The 24,376-nt window shown below is 38.7% G+C and overlaps 2 protein-coding genes across 2 annotated transcripts in view; one reads left to right on the top strand and one right to left on the bottom strand.

Annotated features, from left to right (window-relative positions):
* The window catches only part of KPNA5 (karyopherin subunit alpha 5), a 21,209-nt gene extending 3,803 nt beyond the window's left edge, over window positions 1-17,406 (bottom strand). Inside the window, exons 1-13 of the mRNA XM_072331733.1 lie at window positions 17,269-17,406; window positions 15,063-15,196; window positions 12,742-12,843; window positions 12,561-12,660; window positions 11,715-11,809; window positions 9,614-9,745; window positions 8,853-8,941; window positions 7,796-7,895; window positions 6,085-6,248; window positions 5,331-5,409; window positions 3,841-3,966; window positions 3,268-3,395; window positions 1,527-1,705 (exon numbers count right to left, since the gene is read on the bottom strand). Coding sequence (XP_072187834.1) covers window positions 1,527-1,705; window positions 3,268-3,395; window positions 3,841-3,966; window positions 5,331-5,409; window positions 6,085-6,248; window positions 7,796-7,895; window positions 8,853-8,941; window positions 9,614-9,745; window positions 11,715-11,809; window positions 12,561-12,660; window positions 12,742-12,843; window positions 15,063-15,196; window positions 17,269-17,272 — 1,432 coding nt within the window. The 5' untranslated portion in view covers window positions 17,273-17,406. The remainder of the gene's footprint in view (window positions 1-1,526; window positions 1,706-3,267; window positions 3,396-3,840; window positions 3,967-5,330; window positions 5,410-6,084; window positions 6,249-7,795; window positions 7,896-8,852; window positions 8,942-9,613; window positions 9,746-11,714; window positions 11,810-12,560; window positions 12,661-12,741; window positions 12,844-15,062; window positions 15,197-17,268) is intronic.
* ZUP1 (zinc finger containing ubiquitin peptidase 1) lies at window positions 17,399-24,376 on the top strand. Its single transcript, XM_072331734.1, has 9 exons — window positions 17,399-17,797; window positions 19,189-19,305; window positions 20,190-20,299; window positions 20,599-20,767; window positions 21,198-21,386; window positions 21,702-21,870; window positions 22,721-22,872; window positions 23,194-23,414; window positions 23,697-24,376. The coding sequence occupies exons 1-9, from the start codon at window positions 17,521-17,523 to the stop codon at window positions 23,742-23,744; spliced, it is 1,452 nt and encodes a 483-aa protein (XP_072187835.1). The 5' UTR covers window positions 17,399-17,520; the 3' UTR covers window positions 23,745-24,376.

Raw genomic sequence — 24,376 nt, 5'->3', positions numbered from 1 at the left:
TTGCCTTCCACATCAAATGCTCCTAATGGATACATTACTGAATTTCTTAACCCATGTATACCTAGTTTTCATTTTCTGCAACACCTTCTGCTGTTTAAACTACTTTTTACACTATAAATATAAATCTAGGGAGGAAGAGCCTATTGTATCTATGTAGAAATAGAATTTGTATACAAAGAAAGCAAGTAAGTGAGCAGTCAGGACAGCACAAAACTGCTTGCCACAGCAATTTCCAGTACCTTCATTTCATTCTATCATCACATCTATCAGACTAGCATCACTTTTTCTTTTTGAATTTAGTCTGTAATTTGATGTTGCTTTGTTTCCAAAGGCTTATCGTGGGCAAGCGGGAGGAAATAACCTGCTGTCAGAGTACCTGGAGGTCAGTTAGATGAGGTCTCAGAACTCATTTTTAGCTCTTTAAGACATTTCAGTTTCAATTTACATCAAATTAGGAAGAGTTAAAAATAAAATCTTCTGGAGATGACAGAATATGGAAAAATAAGCATGTTGCCATCAGCTATTTCCACTACTGGGCTTCAACAGCCTACTCAACTAGCAATTTAATGTCTAAGTTCTCTATTTGTAAGTGAAATTTACAACAGACTCAGGATTTGGACCAGAATAAATTTCATTAAGCTAAATACTTTTATCCCCTTTATATGCTAGGCTACAAAGAAGGTCCTGCAGATTGCAGGTTTTAGAAATGCAGCTCCTAAACAGAGAATGCAGATTTAGTGCCTAACTTTGAAGAAAATTTAGGACCATCTGGTCAGATATAATACAGTCATCCAGAACTGTTGTGACCAGTTGTTGAAACACAGACATCTGCCACTTTCATGCTGTCAGAAACTATAAAAAGATAAGCCTCCATAACTAATGCTGAACTTGTTATGATAACAAAATCTACGTTTACATTGTAAGTCAGTATTATCTAGCCATGAAATTCTACAAATGCAATTTTAGTTTTGATGGTTGAAACTGCTTTTGAAACGTAGTTCAATTCCACAAATCTTTGAAGAAGAAACAGAACAAAATACTTCCACATACACTCATAAACTTATCACCTGAAGTGGATTCTTGCAATTACTGACATTTACTGTGTTAAAATGTGTCTGCCTTCAGGAATAAGCAAAATTAACTCTCAGCATTCATCCCTAAATGGTAACAAAACTGAACAAGACAGAATTATATATTAAAGTAATAAAACTATGCTTCAGGTTTAGGTGATAAATTTACGCCAGCTGTGGTTCCAACAGATGAACATACCTGTTTGGTAAACATTTCTCAAAACGTTCCTCTTTAGGCACATTTCATGAACACAGACAAGAACATCCAAAAGCTTTCTGCATCTAACTGCTTTTCCCACCAAACTACACTACTTAATTTGCAATGCTTTAAAGCCCACTTATGCTTGAGTTCAAAATTCTTATACTACACTCACCAAAATAGTTCACTACATTTTTAACATTTTCCCTGGAACAGGTAAGTTTAGGCATGTAGCCCTACAGTAAGTAAATTCTTACCATATGCTTCCTCTATAAGGGCACAATAAGGATTAATACCCATTCCGTTTTGCTTAGACTCTTGTTCTCCAAGACGCAGAATATTTTCAAGTCCATTCAAAGCCACCTGTACTATTTTTGAATCCATCACAGTCAGGAGGTCACAAAGAGGCTTGGTACAACCTAGTGCTACCAAGTACCTTTAGGACAGCAGAAAAAACAGAAGAGGTTGGGGTGGAAAAGAAGGACTGATAAACCAGCACATTTCCTCTTATACAAGATTGTCACACATTAGCCATCATTTTGTTACAAAAGAAATGGCCAAAACAACTACAACAAATAATCTAAAGCATGAAACACAAAGATAACCTCAGTCTGAAATACAGTAAGTATTTTAATTTATCCTAATGAGAAAATTTAATGTACATTCCTAACTGAACTCCCACATTTGTAGACTATTCAGCTTCTTTACACTTATGATCTTTAGACAGATTCGAACGAGTACATGAGAAAAAGATCGTTATGTTCTTTTCTCAGACATTAAAACATTGCTGTGAAAAGAAAATCATGTAAACACATTATAAATGAGTAAGAAGAGGGGACACTGCTCTAAACCAACACAGTTCATACTGTTAACTCATCAAGATACTAATATTACCTACTGTAAAGGACACAAGAGTAAATACAACCAAGTTCTGTAATTCTGAGCAACCTATTTCTTTTTCCAGTTTTGCACAAAATCCTAACTTCTGGAAGATGTTACCTGTGTCCTTGTTTCTAGTCTGCATGGAAAATGATGACACTAATGTCTGTCTGAATCAAAAGATTGTTTAAATATTTATTAGTTGTTTTCAATTATCCTGCAGCTGGACAGTAGTACCTTGGGGATCTTAAAAGGGCTAAAATTTCATGCCAGTGATGTCTGTATTTTGTGGTAAGATGTAACCTTTATGGTATTACTTGTATGTTCAGTATTTGAAGATCTAGTATTAAGATATCACATTGTGCAAGCAATTAAAGCAACAAAACCAAACCCAAACTACAATAAACAAACACGCACTTACCGCAACAAATCTCCTGAACACGCTGATGGAGCTGCTAAATAACGTTATGTGCTCAGGCTTTTAAATTTTTAATGCTTCACACTATTATTTTAAAATCCATTTATCAACTATTGATTAAAATTGATTAGTATGTTAATGGCATTCTGAGAATAGTACTAGAGAGCAGCTTATCCTAGTTATTCAACAGATCCACTCTCTGTAGTATTTTGATAGTTGCTAATCAAATTCCATTTTGGAAAAAGTTAGATATCAACATAATGTAGCACTGTTAGTGAGTTTAAGTACATGAAGAAGCCACTGAAACTCCTAAAGTCCTCTTATAGAGAGATGCAACCAAATTGGACAAACTTTCTAAACAACTGTCCTACAGCTTTCCATCTTTAAAACACTCAGACTGTTTGCTGACTGTTTCAATAGGGTTTGACAGCATAATATTGACTCTGGAAAATCACCCCATTAAAGGTTTATGTCTAATATCCCCAAACCAAATTAACTGAGTTAATTTATTAATTCTATTGCATAAATTTTTGTCATTTGTTCTGAGCTTCTACATGTTTAAGTCAGCGTACAAACAGAGCTTAAAAAATTAGTTATGCTTAGTTTTTTTGTTGCTCTGTTTGTCAGGATTCAGTTTAAGGAAGAAAATGCCTTAGAAGAGGTATCTAGGCACAGAAAAATAGCAATATGCACAAGCTTACCTAATTTGTTCAGGGGTTCCTCCTGATGTTGCATTAGTTATGGCCCACGCTGCTTCTTTTCTGGTGCGAAATTCAGCTTTCTGAAGAATCTCAATCAATATTGGAAAAATATTTGCATCTATAACTGCCTAAAAGAAAAAAGAAGATAACAATAATTGATAAAGGTTAATATACAGAGGGCAAAAAGATTAATACCCTCACTACAGTGGTAAGCAATGCCTGTTTATATCAAAGGAAACAATGTTTCCTTAGAAGGCATTGAACTAACAAATGCTAAAACGAAATTCAGAACTATTACAGCATTGCAATTAGTTGATTTCTCCCTGTTGATCAGGATACATCTTACCAGACAGATCTACTGAAAAACTATAGGACATAAGCACAGAATTTGAAATTTTGAACTGGAAAGCGAGTCTCACTTGATCTCAAGGCATCCAAACATTACACAAAATTACTGACTGTTAGAACTACAACAACTAATGAAATCAACACAGCATCTTATTTCCCTTTGTGAATGAAAATCAAGTGAACTAGTAAAAACAAACCCACCAAATTACTACATACAGTTTGTACCTGAATTTGAGCTCTGTTTCCTGCAGTAATATTAGAAACAGTCCAGCACGCTTCTTTTCGAATAGATTCCTTGGGACTACTGAGCAAATGCAAGAGACAGGGTAACGCAGAGCAATTTAGAATCACCTAAGATAATTGGAGAATTGAAGATTGATTTGTGTATGTATATGCACAGATAAATCACATTAGAAATACTCTTCTTTTGAAGTTACCTTGCAACATGTTTATGTTGCAAAAAGTTTCAAAAATAACATACAACATTTGCTCAATACTGTAGCATCTAAACAAAAATCCAACTGCCTATATAATTTGAAAGAAACTGCCCTCAACTAAGTTCACACCAGAAGACTAAAGACACCAAGACTACATAAGGCTGCCTAATGCCAGAGCATGTATTTTTACATACCTAAGTGTAAACCTAATTTGTTCATTTGCTTTTAAAGGGACAGATATTTTCTAATTCCTTAACAAAATCTGCCTCAATAGAGCTCACAATAAATAAGGCAATCATCTGATTTCACTGTTTTCCTCTTACCAAAGGACCTTGGTAACTTTCCTACATTACTTCAAATTTAATTTTACTTTTCAAAATTAAAAAAAATATAGCTGTAACAAATTGCATCAGTCAGACTATCATACACATCCTTATGGACAAAACAAGCATACGTACTGCTTAAAACAATGAGAACTTTGCATCTGAAGGCTTGAAAAAGGGAATTACAACAAAACTGAATCTCCCAATAAAGAAAATAAATACTTCCATTATTAAAGAAAAGCAGCATTTGAAATACCACTCAATAATGAAGTGACCTACTATATACAGTGCCGTAATAAAGTGCTCCTTCTTGCAGGAATTTTATGATTAAAATACCAGATTGAACTGATATGAGCTGTATAGATTTGTTTAGCTTCCTTCACTTTCATGTCATAGAATCTTTTGAGTTGGAAGGACACTTAAAGGCCATTAATCCAACTCCCCTGCAAGGAACAAGGACATCTACTGCTCGATTAGGGTGCTCAGAGCTCCATCCAGCCTGATCTTGAATGCCTTCAGAGACAAGGCTTCCACCACCTCTCTAAGCAACCTTGTTCCAGTGCCGCACCATGCCTACTGTAAAAAAATTTCTTATGTCCAATCTAAATCTCCTGTCTTCTAGTCTGAAACCATTTTCCCTTGTTCTATCTCAACAAACCCTGCTAAAGAGTCTGTACTACTTCTTACAGACCTCCTTTAAACACTGAAAGGCTGCTACTAGGTCTCCCTGGAGACCTCCTTCTCCAGGTTGAACAGCCCCAGCTCTCTCAACCTGTCCTCATAAGAGAGGCGTTCCAACCCCTGGAAGTGTTTTTGCAGCCTTAATGTACGTGGCCTACATATGTATATATTTAGACACCTGTGTTAGACATGCATTCTACTGCAATTTAGTATGATATTTTTCTAACTACTTTTCTTCCAGACAATTCATTTTTCTCAAATCAACACATCTTACCTGCGTTTGGATATCGTCACCAGTAACAATATTTCCAACTGCTCTTAATGCAGGGGATACCACCTTGTAATCATTATGCCTGGAGACAAATATTGCTTGGTGTTACCAAGTAGCACAGTATAATTTTCATTTTCAGTTAGTAGTGATTTGTTTTGGGTGGTAAACTGTTAGAGAACACAGCATTACTTCATCCTGTTCTCCTGCTATTCAAACAAATGTGACAAGTGCAACCAAATGGACTCGTACTATGCTGTCAGTGTCAGAAACTACCATCTGATCTATGCTGCAGTTCCCAAACAAACACAGGGATTTAATTCTCCTGTTCTAGGAAAATAACAAACCAAAATGTAAGTATTCTGCAACAGTTCCAAACTAGCACAAGCCTGCCTCCAGTCTTTAGGAGTTCAAATAAATAAATTTCAATGTATTTCAACTACATCTCCTAGAAAGGCAAAGAAAAAATACAAACATGAAAATTAAATTGATTTAAAGAGACTGATTTACAATTAAAACTTCAGCCATCACCTTCCTATTCTTCCATGCAAATGAAATCCGACTTTTTATTCTCATTTAACATCAAGGAGTATTTTAGAAAAAGCATTTTTCACTGTCAACCACTGAAAAAAAAAAATCCCAGAAGCCAAGCAAGCTAGCAAATAGCTGAAAGTTATCAGACTGATATCATGCTCTTTGTTTCATGAAATAAATTCAGACTTCAAGCGAAAAAACACTCTCAGTGTAAGAGAGAACTTACATAAGCAACTCTACCAATCTTCGGCACACTCCAGAATCAATAACAGCTTGGATTTTATCATTGGGTCCATCTGAAAGGTAAGAGAGGGCCCAGCAAGCATCTGCTAATACATCCGGATCACTGCTAAACAACAGTCTTGATAAAACATTTAAGCAAGGAGCAACCTAGGTTAAAGAAAAATGTTGCAAAATTAAGTGGTTTTGTGTATTTCAGAAAACATTCTGCAAAGGCATACAAGTGCAAAACTATTTACTGCCAAACCATGAGTTCATTTATTGAAACAGGACCTTGCTGAAACATTTTCTGATTAAACTAGACACCCAATTCAATCAGTGAATTGGCTAAATTTCAATTAACAGCCTACTTACTCACAGGTACTACATTAGGTACACAGTTGCTCAGCTTTAACAAGAACTACCTGCTTCTAGAGATAATCAGATAATCAGGAATTACTGATGATTCCCTGAATCACTCAAGAGAATAATTGTTTTTTATACAGAAGCACAATTGGTTATTCGTAATAATCAATTTACAGTCACTTTAAGACAAAGAATCTCAGAGTAAAATCAACATTCACTGAACCAAACAAGCTATGGCTATACTCACTTCAACTAAAAACTCTGGCCCTCATACCCTTCAGGCTCTACACAAACAGATGGCGTAATGTGAGCTACATTTACCTCACCTGACAAGTTATAACAAAAACAGATTGGGAATTTCACATTCTTTGCAGAACTTAATCCTTTAACCTGGTGTTAGCTATATAACTCAGCCTCCTTTATGTGTCCAACTAGTACTATCTCTAAGGGCAAGAAGGAAAGGAGCTATTCTTATTAGCAAGTGCATACAGGATATCCTCTTCCACTGAAGTTAAAATAGCTTAAGAAGCAAGGAACCTTTTTTTTTTTTAATTGCTGCCAGAATGAAACACTACTGGAAGATGTAACTTTAATACAGCAATTGTGAGGTGGCTGATTAACTGACATCAGAAATCTCATTTTTTAGTAAATCTTGGAGAGAGAGTAACAAGTAGCAACTCGGTACTCTGTGAGTGAAGTTTTAAGACATGCAAACTGACTCCAAATTACATTCAGCGATCATTTTAACATCAGCCAGAATACTCAACATTCTATTCCATCTTCTATTGCCATTACCAGAAATTAAATTTCATACTGAAAATAAAAAGCTAATGCTCCTAACTACAGACTATAGTCATACTGTTTCGAAAAGTGGAGAAAAGTTGAATGAGAGAGCACATAGGCAATTCACCTCTTAGTAGTCTGAATTCATTGAATTTTTTGCTCTATAAACAGCAAAGAAAATGTTATTCCTGCAGCATCTTTTAAGTAATCATAATATAAAAAAAAAAAAAGGAAAGAAAGAAAGAAAAGCTTCAATCATAACTCACATCCTCTAACACATGCCTGCAGAAAATACAGACTAAAAGGATTTGGTGCCAAAAGTACTCCTTGCTTGTCACCGTTTCAGTGAATGCATCTGCCCAAATAACTTATCTGTCATTCAATTATTTAATCTTATTGCTAACAGGTCAAAGCAGAAAACACTGAGCAGATACAAAAGATAGACTCAATTGAATGTTTTAAATGTGATCACACAATCTTGCCTATCTCCACATTCAAAGACTGTGTTATGTTACAAACAGAAGTTTCCTTTAGCTTTCCAATTTCTTGAAATGAGTACTTCATTATACCTTACTGAAGTCTGGAGGTGGATTCTTGCCTCTACAGAGATTTGAGAGTGCCCAGACTGCATTTCTAGTTGTGGTAAGGCGATTAGAATTTGTTAACAGTCTGTCAAAGAGAGATAATAAAAAATAAAATAAAAAATCGTTGAAAAGGTTAAGTATTTTTATTATCTATTATTATCACCAATGCCTTATATCACAAAACAAAACAATCTTACTACTGGGCATTAGTTTTATGTTATTTCTCTTTATCGCTTACATAACACACTATTTTCTTACTACTTTGATGAACATCACATTCCTAAAACACACATGCATATAAAGCAAGCTACTGCTCATATGAAAAAAAATCACTTGACTAATCCTTTCCAAAGGGGTTAGAAAACACAACCTACCCTAGAGCTGATCATAGAATCACTCAGGTTGGAAAAGACCTTAAAGACCACTGAGTCCAAATATGACCCAACCATACTACCCTAACAACCCTCCTCTACATCATGTTGTTTTAACTTAATTTATGATGTTTTAATTCATAAGACCCAATTAATATTTTAATAAAGGCTGCATAAAATATTAGAACTTAAAAGATATATATATATATTTCATTTGTTTTAATGTTTTTAACAGAATAGACTGGGAAAAATTAAGTACCTGAAAAATCAGGTTCACTTTCAGATACACATCAAAACTTACCAAACCCCCAGCCTTTAAATCCTCAAGAAAAGCAATTACATCATGTTACTTTAAGCTGTTTTAAAAATGTTTTAAGTAAGTTTGGTATTTTAAGTTAGAATAAATTGAATACTATTTCTTCTGTTGGGTAGATTTTTCCCCAGAGCCCACTGTGAAAGTACAGTGAACAGTGGAATAATACTTGTAATGAAGAGAAATCTGCCAGCACAACACTGCTCATGTAATGACCAGTCTGCTGGCGCATCTCAACAACCAAACGCAAGACTGGAGCTTGGAGTTTTCAGACAAAAAAGCAGGGAAGCCAACCAGTTAGAATCACACAAATGTACGACTTGTATCATCTTTCCCACCCTATGCCGGTTATACTTACTCCAAGAGGGGTGGTAATATTCCACAGTTTAAAACAAAGTCTCTGCATTCTGCGTTATCACCAGCGATGTTACCAAGAGCCCACACTGCCTTAAAAATGAAAGCATCCAAGTGAATTTATACATGCCTGCAAATTAGATAATCTACATAACTGTACAGATAATCCACATATTCTTACAGCAAACACTCTGGAATCCAAAAATATCACAGCACAATCCTGAATATAACATTTCAGAAGACCAATGATTTATATTCTACATTTTCTGTAAATTACACAAAGTCAATTACCTATTATGGAAAGATAAAAATAAAAGAAAAACTAACAACAAAAATAACAAACAAATTCAGGAAGACACTGATGAAAACTGCAGTAAGAAGAAGGATCTAAGAAATAAAGCTGCATTGTAATCTAGGAAAAAGAAAATTACATTTTGTTTTCCACTATATGCTGTCATGCTGTTTTAGACTCTGTCCACTTGTACACAGCACAAAGGAAACGAGGCGCTTTCCTCACATTATTTAAGAATATTAAAAAAAACACAACAGGCTCACAAGGACTTGGAAAAATTGGAAGGGGTTGGGGAATCATAGGGGAAATAAAACACTGAATCCAAATTTCTGTTTTCCTGGAGTCAAATCAATGGTATTACGGGTCAATGGGACTTCAGATCTCTTTGTCTGAATTAAAATAAAAACTGGAGAGGAGGGAAGATATACCTAAATGAATTTTATAGTTATAAGACACTTCAAGAAAACAGTTACCTGCTCCTGTACATCTTCATGTTCCGAACTAAGCAGTTTTATAAAAATTGGAACAGCTCCAGTTTCAATTACAACTTTTGTATGTAGAAAAGTTCCAGATGCTATGTTTGTTAGAGCCCAAGCCGCTTCGAACTGTTGCGGAGCAGAAAAACAAAAAATTACCTTGTTAAATAACTGAGCAGTAAAAAACAAAACAAAAACAACCAAACACCAAAATTTGTTGTAAGCAGTTTAACACAAGAGTTCCAGAGATTACTTATCTAACTGTTTTTTCCTTTGCACTGAAATGTAATTGTTATTATTACTGTAACTTCTGTGCCATAGGATTATCTGTACTAACTGGTACAAATCTTTTTATGCTGTGCTCAGTTATTTTAATGCAAATGTGCACAAGGCTACCACTTACTCTTAATCGTTTGACGCTTATTTTTCCGAATATTTCTTTCCACGAGTTTTAGCTTTCAAGTTTTCATGTATTTTTATTTCTTTTGTAAGATTTCAACTGTAGAACGATACACTATTTCCAAGAAAAAAAACAACAAACCAAAACTAAAAAAAAAACAACAACAACCATCCAGATTATGCTCAGACATCTACACTGATGCTTTCAATACACCACTCGAAATCATCTTGAACAGAATCACAGAATCACCAAGATTAGAAAAGACCTACAAGATCATCCAGTCCAACCATCCACTGATCGCCAATAGTTCTCACTAAACCATGTCCCTCAACACAATGTCCAAACATTCCTTGAACACCTCCAGGGTCAGTGACTGTGGGATACTGTGGCAGACAGTGTCAAAGGCTTTGCTGAAGTCTAAGTAGATTACATCAACAGCCTTTCCCTCGTCTACCAGATGGGTCACCAGATCATAGAAGCAGATCAGGTTGGTCAAGCAGGACCTGCCTTTTGTGAACCCGTGCTGGCTAGGCCTGATCCCCCAGCTGTCCCACACATGCCGTATGTTCTCCTTCCAGACAATCTGCTCCATAACCTTCTCTGGCACCAAGGTCAGGCTAACAGGCCTGTAGTTCCCCGGATCCTCCTTACAACACTTCTTGTAGATGGGAGTCACATCGGCAAGCCTCCAGTCTTCTAGGACCTTACCAGTCAACAAGGAGCACTGATAAGATGGTGGAAAGCGACTCAGCTATCACCTCCACCGGTTCCCTCAGCACTCCGGGGTGAATCTCATCCAACCCCATGGACTTGTGGCATTTCAGTTGCAGCAGTAGGTCTCTGTGTCCTTCTGAATTGTGCAGGGTTTTGTCTGCTCCCCAGACAATACTACCAGGTGAGAGAGTGGAGAACCCTGAGGATAACTGGTCTGATCTTTAAAGAAGGCACTGAGAGCCTCTGCGTTTTCCTTATCCTCAGTGGTCATATTCCCAGCCTCATCTAGTAAAGAATGGAGGTTCTCCTTAGTCTTCCTCTTACTGTTGATGTATCTGTAAAAGAGCTTCTTGTTCCTTTTTACCCCAGCGGTCAGGTTGACTTCAAGCTGTGCTTTTACCTTTCTGATTTCTCTCTACACATCTTAACAACTTCTCTCTATTCAAGAATAGCTCCCTATTCATCCACACCGGTCTTCTTCTCCGCCAACTCATTTTGCAGCTTAGGGGGACAGCCTGCTCCTGCGCCCTTAAGACTTCCTTCTTGAATAGCAACCAGTCGTCTTGGACACCTTTACTCTCTAAGACTGAATCCCAGGGGGCTCCCCCTACTAGTCTTCTAAACAATTCTAACTCTGCCCTCCAGAAGTCCAAAGTAGCAGTTTTGCTGCTCCCTCTCCTGGCTCCACTAAGAATCGAGAATTCTACCACTTTGTGGTCACAAAGGCTGCTTTCCACATCCAAATATATGACCAGCTGAATACATCACCCTGAAGACTACGAAATTCATAAGAGTTGAGCTACAATTCCAGTGGCAATTGTTAAAATTTAGGATATCTAAAACTTACAGCTTTGATGGGTATAATTACATTTTCCTATTTAAAACAAAAATTAACAAAAATTTTAAAATCAACATGCTTTCCAAAGCTGTTTTCAGGATTTCTAACCCCATTCCAAACCCCAAACAAGTACCAGCCAAACTCACTTGCAGCGTGTAATTCTCACTCCTCTCGAGAAATTTCACAAACCTCTGTACTACTCCTGGTTTTTGGATGACTTCATCTATGGGCGGATTGGGCTCTGGGGGGATAAAAAAAAAAAACAAAAACAATTAACATGCATAAGACTAACAAAAAAAGACCACTGAAATTACTTTTTCAGTATGACACAACACACGAGTGATTCTCAATTTTTAGCCTTCAGACAGTTTAATCTCAAGAGCAAGAGTTAAGGTTTTTTCTTCCATTAAGACTGCTGGATAATCTCATAACATGCTGTAATTTAGTGATTGCTCTATTCCGTACTATAACACACACAATTGCCTATTGGCATTTAAGCACAACATTCTTCCCTCAATCAATAGAAAAACTGCTGTTAGATACCGCTTTAAATAATCAAGTATATTCTTGTCTAGTAGACTGTACAAATGCCAGCATGAATTTAAGACAAGAACATGAACAACAACAACAAAACAAAATGACACCCATTTTTTGGCAAGTCATATCATTTCCATCCCCTCAAACACAGAATCAGAAAATCAATTACTGCAAGATGTACTTTAAGTAATGTCAGCGTGTCATGGGTACTTCCATGGATACTTCCATCAAAATATCCTTTTTTTGTTATTTTGTCCAGAAAACCTAACATCAGAACAATAAAGCTTTTTGTATTTAGTCATTAGGTTAGAGTAGATTTGGTACTGTTTTTGTTACAAACAAATTGAGAAGCTTCTACAAACTCTATTTTAAGGTAAAGCAAAATTCAATGTTGACTATGACTAAAATTTGTAATAATAAAATAAGAGGACAGAGAAAAAGCAATGCTTGCATACCTTTAGATAGCAATTTTCTGAATTTCTGAGTTGCTGTGAGTTGCTGATCAGGATCATCAGAGAAAATCATCTGTACCATATCCACTGTGATAACTTCCTCCTAAAAATGAAAGGGCAGCTTTGTAGGACTGGTATAAAGACATAAACACACAATATTCTGTACACATTCTAGAGTGATTACCTCTGGAATAGGTACAGTAGAGCTGACGTCAGGATCCTGAATTGGACTTTCCACCATAGATTCTTCATTTCCCGGGAGAGACACATTTCGGCGTTTAAAGAGCTAAACAATGAAGAAACGTGGGGAAAATTTATCACAGAATAGGTACTGGTTATTACTTGAAGACACTGGCTTTCACCTGTACTGGTCAAAGCACTTCAACCACTCACCTTCCTGTTCATCCACACAAATGGAATTCTGCTTTAAAGTTTAAAGCTTTCAAATTATGCGACCTTAAATGTTCTCTATATCCAAAAACCATTTTGGTATTGGCTTCAAACACTATCTATGTTTAAAATACATACCTGTGCTGCAGAATTTAATAAGCTATGCTTAATGAGTGGCCCCTCATTTTCTAGCACGCAAACATAACAATCATGTTAGCCTGCTTACTTCCACAGACCAAACCTAAAGTATGTACCTTTAATTTAGTACTACACTTACAACTATAATCACTAACAATTCTAAGAATAACATGCTGTTAACTTTAAAAATAAGTTAAAATCTCAGACCACTGAGTGTCACAGATTTCATCAGTAATCACAATAATGAAAACTCCCGCTAAGTCCTGAAGAAAGTTTTCTTCACAAAGTTGTCTACAGACATCTGCATTTCTGTGGTCACACGTGCCCAAAACTAAACAAGCAACACCACATTTACATGTAGTTATATTTCAGATAGGAACCTGAAACAAAGCATTCTCTCTCCTTTGCTTGATCAAATCTGGACTGGGCACAAACCTGGACCCTAACAATTGCACAGTCCTGAAGACAAACAAGGTTTTAATTCCATTTAAATCCACAAAAGGAAGAAGAATCAATTGTTCCTCTTTCAGAAAATCAGCCATTCTTCCTAGCACTTAACAATGCCATACAGGATCCTGTAAAATGTAAATGACAAAAACGTAAACCGTTTTTGTCCAGGAAGACAGTCTATCTATGACTTATAATTTCTTCTGGAGCAAAAACAGTCTCAGTTCCCTACACAAACTTGATCCAACCAGTGCTAAAGGAGCTGAAAACACCAGTCAATTATGGCCAAGATATTCTCAACTATTACAACATTCAGCACAGAAAATAATGTTTTTCTCTTTGTTTTAATAAATTATTCACCTACGGAGCATTTATTACAAAATACACAGAACTTTCAGCAGGAGCTGCACTTCAGATAAACTCAATCACAGGTAAATGCTCCAGCAGCATACTTCTTCTTACTCTTACCTCTCTGGCCCAACTAATATAAATTCTTTTTCCATGCAGTAGCACCACTCTCCCAGGAGAAGGGTAAGCACTCCCACCTCAGAGGAGACTGTAGATCAGTGCCTGGGACGCACTAGGTGGTGGGAGACAAAAGTCAGCCACTTTACAGTAAGAAGAAGAACAAGCTATATTCCTCATTTTCCAGGCAATGAACTACCAAATATTTTGGGAAAGGGAATTACCACCAACCATGAAATTACACAGTACTCTAATCACTAAAAAATAATAAAAATCAATAAAGACAACTTAAATATCGTATTAAAACACATAGAATCATAGAATCATAGAATTACTCAGGTTGGAAAAGACCTTGAAGATCATCAAGTCCAACCGCAGCCTAACCAGTAGCCTATCTCTTAAAAAACAACCACGAAACAACACAACAACAAACCTCTGCTAAAGCATATCCCTGAGTACCACATCCAAACGGCTCTTAAACACATCCAGGGATGGCGATTCAACCACCTCCTTGGGGAGCCCATTCCAGTACCTAACCACCCTTTCTGTAAAGAAGTTCTTTCTGATATCCAACCTAAACTTGCCCTGGCGCAACTTGAGGCCATTTCCCCTCGTCCTGTTTACAGATCACTGTTTGTTGGCCACTTCACTAGGCTATGGTAGAAAAACTCTTGGGCAATCTGAAGTACGTCCCTCTCACTTCTAATAGTACATTTCTGGCCCAAACTTTAGAAGAGAATGCAGGTTTTCCCATTCTTACCAGAAATAAGGTTAGCCTTTCAGCTCAGTCTTCAGCTCACATGTTGAAAATGAGACTAGGGACTAGATTTAAGAAACACAAGTCTCTACTTCAAATGCCACAGTGACTTACAGTGCTTCTGTTCACCTTTTTGATTTATAATCCTACTGAGAGGTGCCTGGTGCTTCCCAAGACTGCACAGAAAACAGACCTTTAATTTGGTGCTCTGGCTCGTACTTCACAGGAGGAATCTGCTCAGGTCCCTTTAGGTATCTGAACTAAGCTGCATGAGCACTTAACAGTTAGCAGCTTATCAAGATGCTTACTTGTTCTTCCCTTTTCTGTTTCCGAAGCTGGATTCCTTCCTCTTCTCTTCGTCTGCGCATTTCTTGAGGATTAAGTGCATTATTTTTGTAGCTTTTCATTCTGAAGTTATCTTTCCCTGGGCTTGACATGATGTCTATTAAAAATAAATAAATAAACAAACAAATAAATAAATAAAAAATAAAAGAAAGAAAAAAAGAAAAAAGAATTACTCCAAAGCATCAGACCTTGAAAGGCAAACCTACCATCTTTCATACTAGAAAACTATCTAAAGCAACAGCTATATACTCCAGTAGCTGCTGGCAATACCCAGTTCACCAACAAAAATCTCCAAGAGAGAAATAATAGAAAAACCTTTGCCTACACAGGCATTTCTGAACTGCACATTAAACCACAGGTCACTTCAGAGATCAGGCACCTTATTAAGGGGCATAAGCCACTGTGAAATGCAGTTACTGACATTATGAGCAAAATGAGACAATAAAAGCAAAACCACCACGTTGCTAAATATTGACCTAAATTGGAAGGAACAATTGTCTGTCACTATCAGCAAGCAGAGGAATTTGTTTCTTCCCTCAAAAACAAATCCCAGAAGAAAACCTGCTGTAATTACTGCTCAATGTAACACCTCACTGCATAAGTTCTTCATTATTTTTTGATACCTTTTTAATCACAAAAACACAAAACTAAAGGCTATGCTAAATTTCCTTTTAATACAGAAAAACCCTGCAGGAAAAGAAGTATCAACAGTTAACAGCATCCAGACAAGTATTCCCTTGCAATTTAAAATAATAATAACGACTCGTCCTTAATTAACAGCTCATTTGATGTACAAGGAGGATTAGAATCTGCCTGTCATTTCAGGCATATCAGCTACATAAAGAGCGATACAACATGATTCTGCTAAATGATCAAACCAATTGCAAAAGGTTGTGAACAGCCCAGTGCTAATATTCAAAGCTAAAACTTTGTAGCCTTCATTCGGAGAAACAACTTTCAAAACTGTGATTCAAGACTTCAAGCAAACTCAGTTGTTTGGAATTCGTTCACAACAAGGAAACATGCATAAGGCTATCTGAGCCACAGGCACAGTTCTTTGCCAACTTCTGTGCTGACATTTTTATTATTACATTTTGTTTAATATCAGCAGGATCAAGCCCTGCTGAGTAATGAACATGGGCTGTAAGAAGCAACCAGCCCCCGCTGTTAGGCTGGCACCAGCAGGACACTCTAAGGGCTTAGCAACCTGTTTCACCCAAACACAAATGCTTCATAAGAACCTTTCCAGATTATTGCCATTTCTGGACACAGAGCTGCATAAGACGCTGTATGAAGTTGTCTTCTAATTCACAGAACTTCAGAAGTACAATTTAAAAAGAAGAGCATTTTGTCTAGCAACTCTCGTGGCTTAACTAGTCCTCAAACACCATCACCTTCTTAATCACACACACCTTGAGGAATGATTTGGGCCAGTACACCTGCCAGGCCAAGCAAGGAACCAAAGGTGAGAAAATTGCATTAAAAGTAACATCAAAGTTAAACAAGTTCTATGTAAGAGATCAAGCTCTCCTCAAAAAGAAAAGCTATGGAAAGCATAGCTTCGGCCCTTGTCCCACAAGGGCTTTAGAACAAGAACCAGAAGAGCAGAGTCAAGCGGTGCTTTATCTACTCAGCCATCACGACTGTATCCAGACCACATTTCTGCTACGCCCAGCTATGCCTGTATTACCACCGATCCCTGCGGCAGCCACATCCTACATGCCGCCCACCTGTTGTGCCCCGGCTGAGGCCGCCCCGCCACAGCCCTCCGCAGGGCTCCCCTCGCCCGCAGCATCGCCACCCCTCTGTGCCCGGAGGGCCAGGGAGCTCTCGCCCGGCCTAGAACGCGCTGAGCGCCGCGTCAGATCCAGTCTAGATCCTGCTAGATGTCCGGCCGGAGGACACCCGGCCCCGGGATCAACTACCGACGCTTCTCGCCTGCGCCCCTTGAAAAGACGACGGGGAAGCGCTCTTGCCGGCGGCGGGAGGAAGGCAGCCCCTGACTGAGGGGCTCCGTCCCGGCGCTGCGGGACAGTCCCGGCACCGTGCGCGGCAACGCCCCGCCACAGCCCAGCGCCCCCAGGCAGGCAGAAGCTCGGTCACGCAGCACTGGACACCGGGCCCCGCCCGCATCCGAACGCGGTCCCCTCCGACCTCACCGGCTCTTACCCATCGCAGCTGGGACGCACCGCGCCCGCCGCCCCCAAGGCGAGAGAACCCCGCAGCGCTACGCCTTGTGCGGAGCGCGGCGCTCGGCCCCCAGCCGGACCGCAAGATGGCCGCCGCCACTCCGCCGCGCGCCGCACTGCCCACGGGCGGGCCTCGCCGCTCCCAGCAGGCCCCGCGCAGCGGCGAGAGGCGGGCGTAGCCTCCGCCGCCCCGGGAAGGGGATGGGGCTTCTGAGAGGACCGTTGGGCTGCCATGTCGGTGTGTGGTATCTGCGGACAGGTGCTGCCCTCGGAAGCGGCGGCGCGGCGTCATGTGAATCGCGCCCACCCGGACAAACAGCCTCGCTGCCCGCTCTGCAGCGCCTCCGCCACGGGCTACGAGGAGCTGCGCCGGCACGTGGAGGCCGCCCACCCGGAGCCGCAGCCCCGCGCCCGCAGCCCCGAGCTCGAGTGCCCGTTGTGCGGGGAGGCGGCGGGGAGCCGGCTGGAGGCACACGTCAGGGCGCGGCACGGGCGGCTGCTCGGCGCAGGTGGGTGGTTCTCCTCCGGCGTGGCATCGCTGGTGTAACGCGTTGGCTGTGCTGGCAGGGAACACGAATGATGTAAAGAATGCAGAATGTGACGGTGTAATCGAGGTATGTTCTGCTGTTATTCTCCATATTCTGCTGGAGTACTCGGTGCAGGAGAGACGTGGAGCTGATGGAGTGCATCCAGAGGAGGGCCACAAAAATGATCCAAGGAATGGAACACATCTCTTATGAGGACAGGCTGAGAGAGCTGGGACTGTGCAGCCTGGAGAACAGAAGATTCTGGGGAGACCCGAGAGGGGCCTTTCAGTATCTAAAGGGGAACTGTAAGAGGGAAGGAGCTGTATCTTCACCACGGGGTCTGTGGAGATAGGATGAGGAAATGGTTTCAAACTAAAATAGGAGAGATTTATTTTAGGTGTTAGGAAGAAGATTTTTACAATTAGGGCAGTGAAGCACTGGCACGGGTTGCCTAGAGTGGAAGCTCTATCCCTGGAGACACGCAAGGTCAGGCTGGATGGGGCTGAGTACCCTGATCGAGTTGTAGTTGTCTATGTTCCTCACAGGGCAGTTGGATTAGATAGCTTTTAAAGGCACCTTCCAACTCAAAATGAGTTGGATTCTAAAGCTACATGACTCAAACAGAGAGCACTAAAGGTTAAGTTGGGTTTGTCTTTGTAGTGTGCAGTGACAGCACTGCAGGCGGCAAGTGAAATAAGGAACTACCACTGAAACTTCAGAAAGCTGTTACTGTGAGACTTGTCAAACACTGGAATGAGAACTTTGTGGAGTTTCTGTCCTCAGGAAAGTGACCAGAAAAGGCCCTGTGCCTGTTTGACGTGTCCGTGGTTTGAATGTCCTGGTGATCTCCAGGTGATCTTCGGAATCTTAACTACTCTTAGTAGTAACACTAAAAGTGCAGAAGAAATAGGTGAGGAAACACAGGAAGATTAATAAAAAAATGACAGCATTGTAGTTCTTTTCTGCTTGCTGACTGCTGTATTGTCATACAAGAACTAAGATTTCATAAGCAAGTGTTCTTCCATCAGCAGGACCTATCTTTTCATTAAAGGTTTGATATTTGATTGGCATTTTGTAGACCTTCCTTAATAAAAAATATTATAGCAAGTTGCGGTAAGTTAAGTTGGGAAAATTTTGCTGAATAGGAAGAGGGAAAATAAATCTTCAAACTTTTCAGGTATTTAAATATGAATTCATAAATGGTTAAGAGAGCAATAGCTACTAACGTATGCTGCCTTCCACTGGGGAATTTCAATACCAGCACAATTCTCTTTGTTTATCTTGAGCTACTGGGAGATGATTCTTACAAAAACACACAGCGGAAAAGAATAAACAGGAATTGCATTAAGCAAGAAGCTGTATTTCTTTTACAGATACAGAGAGCATTGAACAGCTATATGAATGTCCAATATGTGGTCTTACCTGTACAAACATTCAAATTCTCGAGGAACATGTGGATTTACACTTGGAGGAACACAGCTTTCCGGAAGGTACTTGAAAGGATGCAAGCTTGATAATCTTTGAAAATACTTGCATGTTGCAGTATATAACCTCGTACAAAATTTAAACTAAATATTTCTTTATTTAAAAAGAGAACTAAATAGATTCGTAACAAAATTAAATGCAAGTTCTATCACTTGCCCTTGTGCTTTGCTTAAATGTGCTATGAGAAGTGTCTTTCTGTGCACACTTGTTCAGTAAATGCATTAAATGTTAGGTAAAACTAAAACTTGGGTATTTCTATTACGTACTCTAGCTCTATAAAAGAATTGCCTTCACAGAATCTAGTAACACGTTCCCATGTGAAGAGTTCAAAATAGTCTCTTGAAAACTACTGATTTCTTTCTCAGTTCTTTTCTGTAAACGTTCAGGGTCATAATGATAGGGTAAAGCAATCAAAATAAGTTTGCTTTTTTTTGCATGGCTAATAAAATGCTGGAGATTCACTATCCAGCTCTCTGATCCCAAGTTTCTTTTTGTCACTCTGAGATTACTAGCAGGTATCTGAGAAACTGATATGTCTGTGTTATTAAAAAAACTAGAATTTCTTGCTAATAATTATGTAAAGTGTAGTAACCAAAAGATGTTCTCTTAGTAGTAGAGCTATGCTTGCATTATTTGCCAAGCAATTGCATCTGTGACTGCATATGCATTCTCCAAGTCATTAATTTGGTCTTAATAGAGTGAATGCTGTTATTCATATTTAGTACTCCTTGCTAATAGCTCAACATAGTGTGGGGTTCCTCTTGAAAAGTGATGCCTAGCTGTATTTATCTATGTCTTCGTAGAAAAGAATCTTCAAGTAAACAATCCATCAAAGCACTGTTAACCTCCTGGTAAAGTTCTCTGATTTTGGAATGTTATTCCTGAATAGGTGGAGGCAGTGGAGATTTAGAACTGGCTCAACAGCTTCAAACTGAAGAAGATAAACAGCGGAGATTTGAAGAAGAGAAGCGAGAGAAGGAAGAATTTAAAAAGCTACAGGTACAATCATGTTTGTAAATGGTAACATTTTGATGAGTTGTGCCATTTGAAGCTGATGATGTTGAAACTGTTTTCTTCATTATACGAAAAAAAGAGCGGTCATACCAGGTCAGATCTATGCAGTCTGGTAGGCTGTACTGAAGAGTTGGTGGCAGGAGCAACTTATGCCATAAGTACAAAGGTTTTATGTCCTATTGTTCAGTAATTTCAGTGTTGCTGATTGTGCGTGCTGCTTTTTAAATCATTGAACAAGAATTTAACAAATGTAATTTAAATTATGCATATTGTATCTCTAACAGAGACAGTATGGCTTGGATAATTCTGGAGGCTACAAGAAGCAATTCCTAAATAATATGGAAAGAGAAGTTAATAGAGGAAGGATGCAGCCCTTTGAATATCACAAAAGGAAAGCTGACATGATGGAATGTTTGGCTTTTGGTATAGATGATGGGAAAACAAAAACCTCAGGTAAAAGAGCATTTCAGAAATGAAGCGTGTAGCTTTTAGGCATAGTTTGTGGTGAACAAAGGTGTTTGTAACAAAACATGTCATCACTTCAGATTGGTATTAGGATGCAAATAATATTAATCTGGAGCATGTCTGTAACATCCAGCCTTCTATTTTTTTCTTTCTTTCAAAGTGGGTGGTCCAGGGGAGGCTGATACTTTGGAATTGCATTGAGTGGTTAAGGGCCCAAATACGATATGTATCATAAGATAAAAATCTCCTGTTGCACATGGGTTGTCTTTGAGATAATATGGTTGTTTACTACCTAGTGCTATTGCATAGCTGTTCAAATTTATAGTAGCTTTTTGTATTGTGTTTCAGTTAGTTGTAATCTTTTCCAGCACATCGTAATTCATTCTACAGATAAATTTTGTGTTTGTTCTTCTTCTAGGAATCATTGAGGCATTGTGCAAGTACTACCAGAATGAAAACAAAGACGTGAGGCGTGTATGGCTGTCAGCAGGAGTAGATCACTTCCACTCATCTTTGGGTGACAAAGGCTGGGGTTGTGGTTACAGGAATTTCCAAATGCTCCTTTCCTCACTCTTGCAAAACAGCTTCTATAATGACTGCTTGAGAGGTAGCAATCAAAATACTTCCTATTCGTTTTACATACCTCAGATGACAAACTGTGGATTGGTGTTTTGCCTTTTTGTTTGATAAGCAAATCTTATCAGTGTCAATTATACCTATTAATTGTTTGTTATAACTCTTGTGCATATTGTGAAAAGAATCGGAAGGGTGGTGAATATTGATAAGGCATGATGTGGTTGAAGCTTTGGTTTTTGGGGTGTGTGTTTTTCTAACATCAATTATCTCTTATAAAAAAGGCTGGATGTTTATAATAGATTATTTTGGTAACTGCAATTGCAATTCAAAAGCTTTTATGTTTCAGATACTGCACTAATTCCTAGCATACCAAAGATTCAGTCCATGATCGAAGATGCTTGGAAAGAAGGCTTTGATCCTCATGGGGCATCTCACTTCAACAACCGATTATGTGGTTCCAAGGCGTGGATAGGAGCGTGTGAAATTTATTCACTGTTAACCAGTCTCAGGATAAAGTAAGTCTAACGTTTTCTTTATTATTTTTAAGTGATAATTAAACATGTGCCTTTTAAGAGTCAAAATTGTCAACTATGTAGACAAACCATCCATCACAGTGACTTCAAATGCAACCAGCCTTTAAGCGGATATGATGTAGTCAACGCATCAAAGCTGTGTAACTACTTATGCAGATAAGCAAGGTAAATAATTATTTAGGTCATTGGGACATCACAGTATCACAGTATCGTGTGAGTTGGAAGGGACCTTAGAGATCATCGAGTCCAACTCCCGGGATTCGAGCCCTCTGTGTAGCAGAGCAGCACATCTACCACTTGCACCACAGGGGGGATTCGAACCCCGGGCCTCCGGTGTTGCAAGCGGCACTTCTACCTCTACATGAGGAGGAATTGTGCCATATATGCATAAAATTGTATTGATTTAAGAACTTATTTTCTCTCTGGTTTCTCCTTGGGAAGAATCTGAATTTCAGCTACTCACTTGCATGTTCTGAAAGCTGTTAATTTTACTTTCTGGTGTGTTTCTACAAAAATCTAATATTTGGATTTTTGTGAAGTTCCTGAACTCTTGTTAGGCTGAACAGAATGGAGTATTTATTTGCCTCAGAGTAAATACTGTGGTTTTGAACAATACCTACGGCATTCCTTTGTAGTTAACCTGCGTTCAACGCCTGTATTTAAAAAAAGAAAAAACATACAGCAAAAGTAGTGTGAATGACCCCATAGTGCCTAGAATTGCTGCACTTTATGAAGCATTCCTCCTGACGAAGAGAGGGACTGAGATGTGAATTTTTTTTTTGAAGAAATGCTTCAAATTTAATAGCTCGTTTTAATTTTTAATGTCCTACAGGTGCCAAATTATTGACTTTCACAAACCAACTGGTCCCGCGGGTACACACCCTCGTTTATTTGAGTGGATTTTACGTTATTATTCTACAGATAATGAAGGTGCTGCAAAGGTAGTGTGCACGTCCAGGCCACCTATCTACTTGCAACATCAAGGTCAGCATCACAACATACTGATTTGTTCTCTAACTTTCTTTGTGTGTGCTGTGATTTAGAGCAGTCTTGTGTTCTTCATTTAATCTGAGGCCTATTTATCATTAACTTTTTTGTTTAAAAAGTGTAACATTAAAAGTTTTGTATTTTTATTGGGTAGAAGAGCGTGAGTGGAATATCAGCTTTTTGACATCTGCTTTTTAATTACAATCGCTACGTTAAATTTCAACCAATATTTTCCTTGATTTAAAAACAAGCAGTATGTTACAAGCAAGTAAATGAGATCCTGTTTTTCTAAAATACTGAAAATCTGTTTGCATTTAGGTCATAGCCGTACTGTTGTAGGCATAGAAGAAAAGAAGAATAAAGCTTTATGTTTGCTACTGTTTGATCCTGGATGTCCTTCTCAAGAAATGCAGAAACTGCTGAAACTTAGCAGTGATGGCACTAGTCTGAAACTACTTCGAAAGTTTATGGGTAGCTTAAAAGAAAAGCAATACCAGATAGTCGCTGTAGATGGCATCCTCACATTGGAAGAGAAAACCGTAAGTATTTTAGGAAACAGTTTCTGTGTAAGAAAACTTAAACGTGCATTCAGAACACAGGAGCTGAAGTGGCATTGTTTCCTGGAGGAGAGAAACATGCATTTTTTTTCTTCTTTTCAAAGATTTTATTTATATTTTAAAATATGAATTCTTTAGAGTATTACCTTGAAAGATCACGTTTAGGATGAAATATAACCTCTTAAGTGTGTTTTCTAAATTAATGATTGAAAGTGATGTTTTATTTGTTAAACTATTCACTCTCTTGCCCCTCATTCTTTTTAGGCTCGCTGTCTGGCTTCCCGGATCTTAACAGCAGAGAAGATTCCCTAAAGAATTTCTTCACTGCCTTTCTCTGCAATCTGCTGGATGCAAAACATTGAACTACTGGACTGTGACTCTAACTTAATGATTCCTGGACTTCTATCTAGGGGCTTGGAGAACTGCAACATCAGATTTCAGCCTGTAATTTTAATCTGGAGTCAAAACACTTCCCTGGGGGTGAAGTGTAACTCTTCAGTATTGCTTAAATTATAAAGTAATACCCACTGTTCTGTAGCAAGCTATGCACTATAGTTAATTCTCAACTAGCAGCAGGTAAAGATACTGTGAAACTACTTCATTTTTGGAGTGCCTGGTCAAATTTATCTTTGCAAGTACAATTATTCTCATTATATCTCAGCAACTATTTGTTAAGTACTGAAGCAATTCAGTGTTTACACCTGGCATGATCTGTTTCATCAGGGATTCATTTACTACTGTACTTCTTTTTAGTTGTCCGCCTTCTCATGGTGCTCCCCTTGTTAGCAAAAACACACTTGAGGTAGGCCAGTGCTAGTAGGGGGCATGAGGAGGCTGTAATGTACAGTGTGGGGATTTTTAGCTCCAGGGGTGCATATGAGACAAACCATTAGAGTGTGGAAATAATACCAAAAAAAATGTGAATAAATTTCTTTTTTTAATTA

This window comes from Excalfactoria chinensis, chromosome 3 (genome assembly GCF_039878825.1).
Source record: "Excalfactoria chinensis isolate bCotChi1 chromosome 3, bCotChi1.hap2, whole genome shotgun sequence".
Classification (NCBI taxonomy): Eukaryota; Metazoa; Chordata; class Aves; order Galliformes; family Phasianidae; genus Excalfactoria; species Excalfactoria chinensis.
The sequence above is the reverse complement of the archived record's forward strand: the minus strand, read 5'-3'. Positions and strand labels throughout refer to the sequence as shown.